We start from the raw sequence: 14,412 nt of genomic DNA on the forward strand, positions 1-14,412 counted from the left end.
GCCTTGCCTCTATTTAGGATTTTAACTTATGAACGAGTCTTATCTTTCTCCATAACTATTTAAAAAAAAATGGAGCTATAATCACTGGTCCCAAAATATCCCTACTGATGTTTAAGTCACCTGTCCTGCCTCATCCCCTGATAGGAGGCCCAATGTTGTGGTCTCTCTAGTAGGGCCCTCCATGCATAGAGTCATACTGTGTGGCAACAGGCCCTCCACCCCAACACTGACCAACACTGACCAACATGCCCCATCTACATCAGTCCCACCTGCCTGTGTTCGGTCCATATCCCTCTAAACCTATCCAATTCATGTGCTTGTCTAAGTGCTTCTTAACCATTGCGATAGTCTCTGCCTCAACTATCTCCTCCAGTAGCTTGTTCCATACACCCACCACCCTTTGTATAAAAAAGTTACCCTTCAGGTTCCTATTAATTCTTTCCCCACTCACCTTAAACCTAGTTCTCCATTCCCCTACTCTCTGGGCAAAAGACTGTGTGCATTTATCCAATCTATTCCTCTCAAGATTTGAACACCTGTATAAAATCACCCCTCATCCTCCTGCACTCCAAGGAATAACGTCCTAACCAGATTAACCTCTCCCAAAAACTCAGGCCCTCGAGTCCTGGCAACATCCTCGTAAATCTTCCATGCACCCTTTCCAGCTTGAAATACATTGTTTAAGAATACCTTCATAGACACACTTAAGAAATTCCCCCAATCCCTCTCCTTCCGCTCCTCCAACCAATGATGCGTCAAGTTGAAGATGGCCACGATTTAGATGCTGGAAAGATGGACTTTCAACTCAACATACAGCAATGTGCAATGTTTGATCTATAATCCTTGACGTATTTCATACATATTTTTCAGGCAGATCTTTAAGTATCCGGATATTGTACCTATCCATTAGCCTTCCTCTGGTGGTTAAACTAACAATGTCCTCACCTCTGTCCACTGCTACAGAATCCCATCCTCCAGGTAGTGGGCACCTCGGCTACACCTTTCCCCTGCCCTGGGTTTTTGATCAATTAATTCCCAGTAGTACAGCACAGGTCGATCCCATCTTGAAGAGAACGTCTATATTTTATAAAGTGAGACGATGGTGGCTGCTCATGTCACATCCAGTGACAGTTCTTCTTTAGTTTTACTCTTTGCCTGGTGGGCCAGCAGTTTGTAGTTTCTGGATATCTGGAAGTAGAATTGCACAGGGATTATGGTAAATGGAACTGGTGAGAGGTGGGGAGCAAATAGGAGACACATCCTTGCACTATCCGCGTGACATCAGAATATATGGTGGATTGAGACAAAAATGGGACGTGATGCAGTGGATTCAGTATATAACATTATCACTGTCTATGCTTATTCACCCCACCACTAATCATAGGCTTAGCAGTGGGCTCTTCAATGATGGCAAGAACTGCATTCTCTTTGGAGGTCAGTTGATTCAGTCACAACTGACTTGTCTATCAGTTCTCCGTCACTGCCTCTGTGTATACACCACTTAGCCGTGCAAGGAAAAAATAAAACAGTTCATTATCTGTCTATTCTTCGGTGAAGTGCATGTGCAAGCTGTGAAATGTGAATGTGAGGTGTGCATTAGTGTAAGTATATAAGAGCATATTGGAATACAGGAGAGATAGTTGCGACTGATGGAGGTGTGAGCGATGGATTGGAGTACATTAAGTATTGCTCAAGCAGGATGTGCAACTGATGGGATTTGGCATCTGAAGATGTACTCAGTAACCTTGACCACTGAATGTTTTGTGGCACCGCACCAAAGTTCTCATTAGGTTGAAAATTGAGGTGAGCAGCCACTGACAGCACCTCATTGTATCAATGAGCAAGCAATGCAAAAGAGGTGAGAAATTCCTCATATGTTGCAAAACTTACTTGGCTAATAATGTATGATTATGACTTGCATCAAAAGCGGCTTTGACTTCCATATGGGTTGAGTGCTAAATGGAGATGAGATTGCAGACAGAATGCACATATAAGGGCACTTTTAATTTACACCTTGCAACCTGACTCCATTATGTACCATGAGTAATATCACCACCATCTGTTTGAGCTGTAATCTTTTCTGAGCTTTCTCAAGAGAAAAACAGGATATTTTAGTGCTGCCTTTGATTTGTTCCACCATCAATAATTTTTTCTGACGTTTCATTTAAGCTTCTCTTTCAGTAAGTCCACAATATAAGTTGGCAAGCAATAACCACACCATATTTAGCAGATGTGAATATATTTGTGAGCTGTTACCAATTGTTTGCAATTTGCATATAAAACGCAGTGCTTTCAACTGACTTAACTGCATCATTCTAGAGCCTTAGAGTCTAGAGTCTTTGAGTTGTACAGTACAGAAACAGTCCCTTCAGCCCATTGAGTTCATGTGGACCAGCAAGGTATGCAAGGATAGGGAATTAATGCGAGTAAATGTATAAGTAGACATGATGGGCTGCATAGGAGTGTAGGCCCAAAGGGCCTGTTTCTATGAGGTCTGAATGGCTTTATGCGTCTATGAGACACTGGGATTGATTCATTCAGGGAACTACAGGCCAGTGAATATAACAGCTGTGGTCAGAAAGTTACTGGAGAGCATTCTGAGGGATATCTAGCAAACAGCTAACAATGGCCTGTTTCTTTTATCATTGTTACTTTTTTGCATATCTTTCATTCATTTGTTCTATATCTTTCTATATCATCGTCTATATCTTTCATTTCCATTTCCCGTGACTTTTAGTCTGAAGAAGGGTCTAAATCCAAATTATCACCCATTCCTTTTCTCCAGAAATGCTGCCATGTTACTCCAGCATTTTGTATCTATCTTCGGTTTAAACCAGCATAGAATAGAATGCTATTTATTGTCATCTATAGTTCCTTCCGACACATTCTGAGGGATAAGATAGAGAAACATAGAAACATAGAAATTAGGTGCAGGAGTAGGCCATTTGGCCCTTCGAGCCTGCACCACCATTCAACATGATCATGGCTGATCATCCAACTCAGTATCCCGTACCTGCCTTCTCTCCATACCCTCTGATCCTCTTGGCCACAAGGGCCACATCTACTCCCTCTTAAATATAGCCAATGAAATGCCTCAACTTCTAGAGAGTTCAGAGATTCTCCTCTCTGAAAAAAGGGTTTTAAAGATTCCCCCTTATCCTTAGCTGTGACCCCTTGTCCTGGACTTGTCGGGAACAATCTTCCTGCATCTAGCCTGTCCAACCCCTTAAGAATTTTGTAAGTTTCTAAAGATTCTCAATCTCCTAAATTCCAGAGAGTATAAACAAAGTCTATCCAGTCTTTCTTCATAAGACAGCCCTGACATCCCAGGAATCAGTCTGGTGAACCTTCTCTGCACTCCCTCTATGGCAATAATGTCCTTCCTCAGATTTGGAGACCAAAACTGCACGCAATACTCCAGGTGTGGTCTCACCAAGACCCTGTACAACTGCAGTAGAACCTCCCTGCTCCTATACTCAAATCCTCTTGCTATGAAAGCCAACATACCATTCGCTTGCTTTACTGCCTGCTGCACCTGCATGCCTACCTTCAATGACTGGTGTACCATATACATGCATTTAGACGGACAGGGACAGATTAGGGAGGGTCAGCGTGGTTTTGAATGTGGGAGATCGTGCCTCGTATATCTTATTGTGTTTTTGAACATGTGTGCGAAAAGGCTAATGAGGGCCCAGTTGTAGATGTTATCTATATCGATTTCAGTAAGGCATGTGACAGGGTTCCGCATAGCAAAGATCCTATAGCAGAGCAAGATCTTTGCCGCATAGTAGGCTGCACTGAAAGATTACACATGGGATCCAAGGAGAGCAAACTGATTGGATAAAAAATTTGCTTCATGGAAGGAAGCAGAGGGTGATGGTGGAAAGTTGTTTTTTGGGCTGTAGGCCCGTGACATGTGGTGTGCCTCAGGGTTCAGTGCTGGGCCCATTGCAGTTTGTCATCTATATCAATGATTTGGATGATAACGTACCAGGCAAAATGAGTACGTTTGCAGGTGACCTTAAGTGGGTGCTATTGTAGATAGTGAAGATGGTTGGCAAAAATTGCGGCATGATCTTGATCGATTGGGCCGGTGGGCTGAGGAATGATTAATGGAATTTAATACAGAGAAATGTGAGGTGTTGCATTTTGGGAAGTCATACCATGGAAGGACATACACAGTGAATGGCAGGACTTTGGGGAATGTTGTAGAGCAGAGGGATCTAGGAGTGCAGGTTCATAGTTCCTTGAAAGTGGCATCACAAGTACATAGTGTGGTCAAGAAGGTTTTTGGCTCATTGGCCTTCATCCATCAGAATATTGAGTATAGAAGTTGTGAGATCGTGTTACAGTTGAACAAGACATTGGTGAGGACACATTTAGAGTATTGTATTCAGTTTAACTCGCCCTGTTATAGGAAAGATGGTGTTAAGCTGGAAATAGCGCAGAAAAGATTTACTCTGGTATTACTCTGGTATTTTATTTCATTTGTTTGTTTTAACTGTAATGTTTTATTATTAATGTTTAATGTTTTATGTGTCATTCTTAATTGTTACTGTGTGTCGTGTTGTTACTTGTGAGCGGAGCACCAAGGCAAATTCCTTGTATGTGTACATACTTGGCCAATAAACATTTGTTAATTCATTCAAGGATGTTGCCAGGACTCAAGGACCTGAGCTATAGGGAGAGGTTGAGTAGGCTAGGCCTTTATTCCTTGGAGTGCAGGAGGATGAGGGGGTAATTTTATAGAGGTGTAAAAGGTCATGAAAAAAAATAGATAGGGTAAATGCACAGAGTCTGTTACCCAGAGTAGGGGAATCGAGAACCAGAAGGTGAAGGTGAAGGGGAAAGATTTAATAGGAACTTGAGGGCCAATTTTTTTCATAAAGGGTGGTAGGTGTATGGAACGAGCTGCCTGAGGTGGTGGTTGAGGCAGGTAATATAATATGATGTTTAAGAAACATTTAGATAGGTACATGGATATGGGCCAAATGCAGGCAGGTGGGACTAGTATAGATGGGGCATGTTGGTCGGCGCAGGCAAGTTGGTTCGAAGGGGTTGTTTTCACACTGTATGACTCTATGATTCTATGACATGTAGAACATGTAAAACATTGCACAGAGAGCACTAGAGAAGAGGGTGGAACCTGAGCCAATGGAGTGTGAAGCGGTAATCCCACTATAGCTGTGGTTTCGCAGCCCCATTGCTTTCATTATATTAAAACATGAGAACATATCAATCCTGTATGAAAATAATTAGAAATGCAAATAAAGGTTTGCTCTAACATTTGCAACGTTACTGTGCACTCAATTTCATTTGGGTTTAATGTCTAGAAAATACTTTCCTTTAAAAATATCATAAAATTATGTCAAAAGAAATTATTTTGACTATATTTCAGAGAACCAAAAACACAATTAGCCCTTCTTAAGTTTACTCTAGGAAGGAAATAGTTATAGTGCCATTCAGCACAGAAACAGGCCCTTTCACCCAACTTGCCCACGCCAACCAAGATGCCCCCCATCAGCACTTGTCCCACCTTTCAGCGCTTGGGCCATATTCTAAAGTTTTCCTATCCATGTACCTGACCCGCTGAGTTATTCCAGCATTTTGTGTCTTTTTTGTAAAACCAGCATCTGCAGTTCCTTGTTTCTATCTACTCTGGCAGAAACATTGCCCCCCAGGTGCCTGTTTCCCTCTCACCTCAAACCTCTGGCCTCTGGTTCTTGATGCCCCACCTGTGCATTCAGTCTATTCCCCTCATCATCTTCGGCATCTCTATAAGATCAATCTTCAGCCTCCTGTGCTCCAAGGTACAAAGTTCTAACCTGCCCAACCTCTCCCTATAGCTCAGACCCTCAAGTCCCGGCTACATTCTTGTAAAATAGCTTTCTAACCTTTGTATTTGAATGGAGTGGAATTAAAGACAAAACCTAACTTTCTCCACAGGTTGGATGTAAAGTGCTCCACTTCTTCCTCCAGTACATGTTGGGTTGCAATTACTTTTGGATGCTTTGTGAAGGGATCTACCTGCACACACTCATCGTGGTGGCAGTATTTGCTGAAGAACAACATCTGCACTGGTATTATCTCCTGGGATGGGGTACGTAACACTTGAGACTGGTAATGATGCATGGAGTTTGATGTGCTTTACATCATTTATGTTCATAGATATATTAAACCATTCTGATGAGTGTGGATCAACCCTGTGAGTTAATAATCAAGGGAGGAATCAATCAGGGCCCAAGACCACAAGCATTAGGGTTCAGTCTTGATGCTCATTGAACATTCAAAGAGTTGTGAATCTGTGGAATTATCTGCTGCAGAAGGTAGCGGAGGCTAATTTACTGGATGTTTTCAAGAGAGAGAGTTAGATTTAGCTCTTAGGGCTAACGGATTCAAGGGATATGGGGAGAAAGCAGGAGCTTTCATGGGTCCTGATTTTGGATAATCAGCCATGATCATATTGAATGGCGGTGCAGGCTCGAAGGGTCGAATGGCCTACTACTGCACCTCTTTTCTATGTTTCAATGTTTCTATTTAGGGGAGAAGAATGTGCACAGGAAATTGAATTTGCCAAATTTCGGAGTGACACACGCACACATTCATTAAGTTATTGGCATACTTGACTATGCTTATCCATACTTTTATAGATGATTGTCAAACAAGGCCATGTCATTGATTGGCATCCTCAAGCCAACATCCCTCGACCCAATCCCCACATGTATCTAAGGATAAGCCTGCTACAGCACCATGTGTGGGTCACCATACAAGAAAAGCAAACTCACCACCATCTACTGGCAGATGTGAAAGCCATTGAGTGATCCAGGGCAGGGAAAGTTAGAACTCTGCGTGCTTTGTGGGTAGGTCCTTTAAAATGATTTACTATCATCCATACCAATACCAATTATCATTACTCATGAATTTGTCCAGTTGGTACATATTATTTGTGAGTTAAATAACTATAATGGTCGGGGAAATCATGGGAAGATTATACGTTTAGGATTACAAGCTCAGAACAATAAAAATAACAATACAGCAGAGCATTGCTAAAGCATAAAGTGTTCTGGAAATTGATAGGTAAGCCAAGTGTTGAGAATCTTCGGGATTTTGTTTGGTCAATTGTTTTGCATATTGTCTTACTCTCCTGGAGCAGCCATATTTAGATAGCTAAAATCTGTGTGAATTTGCTGAATTTGTGCATTAATTACACTGTAAATTTATTGCGGATAGTGAGAGCTTCCTTACTTTTCAATATCATTCCCTCACTCATAACGGCTAATATTCCATTTGCCTTCCCAATTGCTTACTGCCACTGCATGTTTCCTCATTACCACAGCATTCAGTGATGTATTTCCATTGAAAGATGTATCTATGTTTCTATACTGTATGCTAAAGTGCCTGATCTCATATTCCCCCACATTCTTCTCTATCTGCCAGCTGTATTTTCTTCATTTTTATTCTTTTAGTTTTTTTAGTTTAAGGCCTTCGGCCCACCGGGTACACGCCGACCAGTGATCTCCGCACATTAACACTATCCTGCACATACAAGGGACAATTCTTTACACATATGCCAAGCCAATTAACCTACAAACCTGTACGTCTTTGGAGTGTGGGAGGAAACCGAAGATCTTGGCGATAACCCACGCAGTCACGGGGAGAACGTACAAACTCCATACAGTCAGGATGCTACAAGCGCTGTAAGGCAGCAAGTCTACTGCTGTGCCACCATGCCACCCACTTCTCTCAATATTCTTATGATATCCTTGTAATGTGTGACTAGAATCCACAGTCTTGTCATCTAATTCATTATGATAGGCTCTAAATATCTAATCTTGGCACAGAACCCTCTGCTAAATCCTAGATGTCTGTCTTTTATTTTCTGTCCTTTATCAAAACTTCAAGTTTTACGAATATAATATTCCAAAGTCATGAGCCCATCAAATTATTTGTTATAAATCCAGATAGACTACATCTAGTGAATCATTTTCATCCACCCTGCTTTTTAATGTGGATGGATAAAGACCTGTAATAAAATTGATAAGTATGGTTTTCCCTTTCATAAACATGCTGACTTTCTTTGTTACAATTTGCTAAATGTCCTGCTGCTTTTTTTCCATAATAATCAATTCCAATAGTTTCATTATGGAGTATGGTAGTGCAATGGTTAACTTACTGAATTTGCAGACAGAATCCTGCCGTATTGATACCGAATCAGAATGTTAGAATCGCAACAAGGCAGCTGAGGAACTCAAATTCAAGTAATTAATAAACCTGGATTAATTTTTAAAGAATTATTAATGATAACCATGGCATTGTTAGTTTGTTGTAAGAACAGACATAGTTGACAAATACCCTAGAGAGAAGAAACGTGCCACCTTTAAACCACCTGTCCTAAATGTGACTCCAGACTCACCCCTTCCATTGACTGTTAACTCCTCTGGTTCTGATGCAGTAAAGGGTGGATAGTAAATGCCAGCATTGGCAGCGAGGTCCATAATCCACGGATTCTTAAATTAAAAAGAAACCTGGTGAAAAATATCAGGCTAAATCTTCTTCTGTTTTCAGTTTCTCTCCTTTCTCAATCGAGCATATTACAATCTGCTGGGGCCCTTCCACAGTTTGGGGAGTTCAGGTAGATCACAGCTATCTGTCATCTCTGCAGGCTCTTCTTTTAAGACATAAGGATGGAGGCCAGCAAGCTCAGGGGACATGGCAGCCTTCAATCACCCTTATCCTGGTGATTGTTTAAAAATCCATTCTCCCTTTTGCTGCAAGGTTTTCTACTATTATTGAAATACTTTTTATGTGATCTAACATGAAGGCAGATACAAATCATTAAAGTCATTTTGTTACTGTCCAGTATTATTTCCCAGTTCCTCAAAGTGATCAACCTTATCTTGTATCTTCCACTATTGCTTTTCATTTTTGCCTATTGTTTTTTGCCCTTAACCCATTTTTTTTTGTCTTTTTTCCTCTGGCAGAATTGATCCACATTGCTTTTCCGCTTTTACTATTCAATTCTTATTTCAGCCATAAAAAAGCTCTGACATTAGGCTTTAGATGCTGAGAAAATGTCACTAATCGGAACAAAAGCAGTAAAGAGTGCATTTTTCACCTTTATAAGGAAATCCCAGACAGTTACAATGATTCAGACGATTCGACCTGTAGCATTAGCCCTGTTCCCTGCCCACATGTGATGCCCCTGCCTGACCTGTTGAGTATTTCCAGCATTTCCTGCTATTAATTTAGCTTTCCAGAATGTGCTTTAAAATTATTTTTGACTCAAACAATTCTGCTGTTTATACATATGAACAAAATAAAGGAAACAAATAGGAATAGGGTGAGGCCAAATATCCCTTGAGCTTGTTCTGGCCTTCAATTGGATTGTGGCTGATCTAAACTTAGCCTTAACTCCACTTTCCCACCTGTTTCAATAATTCTCAAATCCTCCATAGTCCAAAAATCTATCTCAGCCTTGAATATATTCAGCCATTAATGGTACCAAGGGAAAATTGGAAATAGGGGAAGGATTTTTAACTGATAACAAGAAAGATCAAAGCACCATTGATCAGAAATAAGTAAAAGAAAATGCTTCGAAGTACAAAAGCTGATGAAAGTGTAAGAAATCAACCATGTTGTACATAATGTAAATCTGGCTAAGATGCCAAGATAATATAAATAAAAAATAGTAATTTCTATAATTCGGTTTGCATACCTGATTTTAGTGCTAAAGTGCTAAAGTTGGTTGATTTTCATAGACAAAGGTATTTTTTATCTGTTGTTTATCTCAGAATATCTGGGACAGCATGATATATTGTCATTGAGTGTGTTAAAATGTTTTAAAATGTGGTCTTGTTCTCAGTGCTTTAGTAATTGGTAGCTGTTATAATCTGATGTAAAGTCTGATTTTTTTTTTAAATGTTGTAGATGTTGTTCTATTATCATAAATATGGACTCACAGCCTGAATGTTGCATATACTTGCAGATTGCGATGTATGTTCTCCTGATTTTACAATGTGCATTGGTAGAGTGGAGGTGGGAAGGATGTGCCATGATTTATCACTTGGTCTTTATAAAGTTAAACGTTCTTAAGTTCAGGGAGTGCAGACTCTAACATATAGCAACCTCTCTTTCAGGATTTCCATTAATACCAGCTGCCATTCATGCAGTAGCCAGAACAAAATACTTTAATGACAAGTAAGTCTCTTGCTGTTAACTCCTTTATTCCACCTTGCTCTCTCCAATATTGAATATTCCAATAGATGCTAATAGATTCACTGACACCTACAGCCTTGCTGCAAATTGCCATTTCATACAAAGCTACAATTTTGAAATGTAAATTTACTTCCTGGCAGGTGCCGTGAAACTGAGCAACTGCTCTTGAATTGTACTGCTGGGAATGGGGATGGAATAGCTTCTGCCATTTGTTTCCCTGGCTTGATATTTTCTATTTTTCAGTTTTACCAACTGTTTATTCTTCATTAATTAAAGCTGAGATTTCTCAACTATTATACTCCTGAGATCTCTTGTAGTCTTCCACATCATATTCCAAGATTTCTGCCCTCATATCATCAATGATATAATGAACTAGACTAAGTGGGACCCGTTGGGTCCCAGCATCACACAGGAGGGCTGGTCATCCAACGCAATATTCCACCAATTCTAATATTGGTGGCCAGTTGGGGGGGGGGGGGGGGGGGGGGGGGCTTTCTGCAGTGCTAGTATGGGTGTTGTGGGCTGAAGGGACTGGTTTCCAGTGGGCTAGTATGCAAATTGTGCGCCAAATGGATTTTGGGCTGGCGTCTCAGTCAATCAAGCCTGTTGTGCTGGCAACTCACTCACTCACGGCTGGTGGGCTGGTAGTTGACTCACGGCTAATCCTTGAAATTCTATTTCAAGCAGAGTATAAGGCCACCAAATTCAAATGCAGTTTCTTACCACTTCTAGCAGGGTGCAAGGCCACCAAATTCAAGTGCAGTTTCATACCATTTGAAGTAGGGTGCAAACCACTAAAGACAGCGAGTCGTGACCACTCCCTCCTCCATCTTACAGAGACTGAGCCACACCCACATTTCAGGGTTTTATAACCCCTCCCCCCCACCGGAAAAGGTGTGGCTTTCATGGAGTGATTGACAGGAGAGAGATTCTCAACATTAAAAAAAAAACTAATAACGCTTTTATTTTTCATTGATGGGAAGAATTCTCTGCATCTGCTCAGTGGAGGGGGACTGAGTAAGATGGCCAAAAATCACAGCGGCAAGTGGTAGCGTTTTATCTGAAATCAATTTACAATCAATGAAGCCTTTTAACTTCAAGCCAAAGCAACCAAGCCACCATTAGAAGTAAATAGTGCCTTTCAACTTCAAGCCAAAGCACCCAAGTCGCCACTTGCAGTAAGTAGTGCCTTTTCTACTTCAAGCCAAGGCTCCCAAGCCACCATTTGCAGTTAGTGCTTTCAACTTCATGCCACCATTTGCAGTAAATAATGCCTTTCAACTTCAAGCCATTGCACCCAAGCCACCATTTGCAGTAAGTAGTGCCAGTTTTCAACTTCAAGCCAATGCACCCACGCCCCCCATTTGCAGTAAGTAGTGCCTTTCAACTGCAAGACACACCCAAGCCATCATTTGCAGGAAGTATTGCCTTTCAACTTCAAACCAAAGCAACCAAGCCACCATTTCTAGTAAGTAGTGCCTTTCAACTTCAAGCCAAAGCAACCAATCCACCATTTGCAATGTAGTGCCTTTCAACTACATGCCACCATTTGCAGTAAGTAGTGCCTTTCAAATTCAAGACACACCCAAGACAAGCCAACAAGGGGAGTGGGGTTGGGGAGTGGGTGGGGAGAGCACGCTATTATGAATCATTTTAGAACCAATAGTCATTTTTTTTGCAAGCTTTAGAACCAATAGACATTTTTGCAAGCTTTAGAACCAATAGTCATTTTTTTTGCAAGCTTTAGAGCCAATAGACATTTTTTGCAAGCTTTAGAACCAATAGACATTTTTTTGCAAGCATTTAGAACCAATAGACATTTTTTTGCAAGCTTTAGAACCAACAGAGACACTTTTTGCAAGCTTTAGAACCAATAGACATTTTTTGCAAGCTTTAGAACCAATAGAGACACTTTTTGCAAGCTTTAGAACCAATAGACATTTTTTTTTGCAAGCTTTAGAACCAATAGAGACACTATTTTGCAAGCTTTAGCCAATAGACATTTTTTTGCAAGAACCAATTGACATTTTTTTTTGCAAGCTTAAGAACCAATAGACACATTCTGCAAGCATTTTAGAACCACTAAGGACACTTGCATTTGAGTATCCATGTGTTCAGTGTTATTCACAGCTCAGAGAAACGTGACTCTCTGCCTTCCTCCATCTTGAAGAGTGCGTGAGATAAGAGTTTTATAGTCCCTCCCCCCTGCCATCTGCGGGGGCAGCTGAGAGAATCGGGAATTTTGTAAAATCATTAATATCTCTGTCATTTTTCATCGGCTGGAAAAATCCTCGGCACACATGCGGCGGAGGGGGGTTCTGAGAGAGGTGGCAGCGTTCTCTCAGAAATCGCAGCACAGATCGCCAAAAGCGATCAAGAACAGAGTTTTAGTAATATATAGATAATGAATAAAAATATAATTGGTGATTGACTAGGCTGTGCTTTTAGGATAATAAATGCTCATGAGTGATCTTTAACAATGAATTCTGGTAATTCATCCACCTTCGTTATTACATTTACATTTCCAATCCATGTGTCTCAAGCTCATCCTTCATGTCATGTCACTATGGCTACCTATCAGCTATCCTGCGTAATTTTCAAATCTAAAGAAGATTGAGAAGCTCTGTTATCTCCCATTCTTTCCAATGCCTAATTGCAGGACTCCATAAAATTAGACAAAAGAGAGAATAGAGTGAGAGTGAACAGCAATGGAAAGGATGGAAGAAAGGGAATTGAAAATTGCAGAAAGGGATAAGGAATGGAAGGATGAGGTAAATGGAATGGACATGCAAAAAGACAAAATAATGAAGTTAGTCAAAAGTATGGATGATTAAAAAAACATGAATGAAGAATTGAAAGAGTAGGAGAGAGGGGGAAGAGGAAAATCAGTTAAGCTGGGGGACTGTTCTGATGATTGTTTCCAATGATGTTCCTCAACAACTTTACCATGGCTAATGATGACAGGCTAGAAGCAGTTGTGTAAACGGATTATTTTCAAAATGGCAGGCAGTGACTAGTGGGGTACCGCAAGGCTCAGTGATGGGACCCCAGCTATTTACAATATATATGAATGATTTGGACGAGGGAATTGAATGCAACATCTCCAAGTTTGCAGATGACACGAAGCTGGGGGGCAGTGTTAGCTGTGAGGAGGATGCTAGGAGGCTGCAAGGTGAATTGGATAGGCTGGGTGAGTGGGCAAATGCATGGCAGATGCAGTATAATGTGGATAAATGTGAGGTTATCCACTTTTGTGGCAAAAACAGGAAAGTAGACTGTTATCTGAATGGTGGCCGATTAGGAAAAGGGGAGATGCATGGTACACCAGTCATTAAAAGTAGGCATGCAGGTGCAGCAGGCAGTGAAGAAAGAGTATGGTATGTTAGCATTCATAGCAAAAGGATTTGAGTATAGGAGCACGGAGGTTCTACTGCAGTTGTACAGGGTCTTGTGAGACCACACCTGGAGTATTGCGTACAGTTTTGGTCTCCTAATCTGAGGAAAGACATTCTTGCCATAGAGGGAGTACAGAGAAGGTTCACCAGACTGATTCCTGAGATGTCAGGACTTTCATATGAAGAAAGACTGGATAGACTCGGCTTGTACTCGCTATAATTTAGAAGATTGAGGGGGGATCTTATAGAAACTTACAAAATTCTTAAGGGGTTGGTCAGGCTAGGTGCAGGAAGATTGTTCCTGATGTTGGGGAAGTCCAGAACAAGGGGTCACAGTTTAAGAATAAGGGGGAAATCTTTTAGGACCGAGATGAGAAAAACATTTTTCACACAGAGAGTTGTGAATCTCTGGAATTCTCTGCCACAGAAGGTAGTTGAGGCCAGTTCATTGGCTATATTTAAGAGGGAGTTAGATGTGGCCCTTGTGGCTTAAGGGATCAGGGGGTATGGAGAGAAGGCAGGTACGGGATACCGAGTTGGATGATCAGCCATGATCATATTGAATGGCACCCTTGTATTAACAATCCTCGCTACGTTCTCAATCATTCAGTTCATATAGGATTACACAGGACTCAACAAACTTTGACAAATGTCGTGTATAGGAAGGAACAGCAGATGTTGGTTTTAAACCGAAGATAGATAAAATGCTGGAGTAACTCAGCGGGACAGGCAGCATCACTGGAGAGAAGGAATGGGTGACTTTTCGGGTTGAGACCCTTCTTCAGACTGAAGTCGGGGGGGA

General features: G+C 41.1%; 1 protein-coding gene across 2 annotated transcripts in view; it reads left to right on the top strand.

Moving 5' to 3' along the window:
* The window catches only part of calcr (calcitonin receptor), a 194,631-nt gene that overhangs the window by 145,790 nt on the left and 34,429 nt on the right, over positions 1-14,412 (top strand). For both annotated transcript variants that reach the window (XM_055662731.1, XM_055662721.1), the window contains exons 8-9: positions 5,947-6,100; positions 10,137-10,197. In XM_055662731.1, the coding sequence (XP_055518706.1) occupies positions 5,947-6,100; positions 10,137-10,197 (215 nt within the window). The remainder of the gene's footprint in view (positions 1-5,946; positions 6,101-10,136; positions 10,198-14,412) is intronic.

This window comes from Leucoraja erinacea, chromosome 2 (genome assembly GCF_028641065.1).
Source record: "Leucoraja erinacea ecotype New England chromosome 2, Leri_hhj_1, whole genome shotgun sequence".
NCBI lineage: Eukaryota > Metazoa > Chordata > Chondrichthyes > Rajiformes > Rajidae > Leucoraja > Leucoraja erinaceus.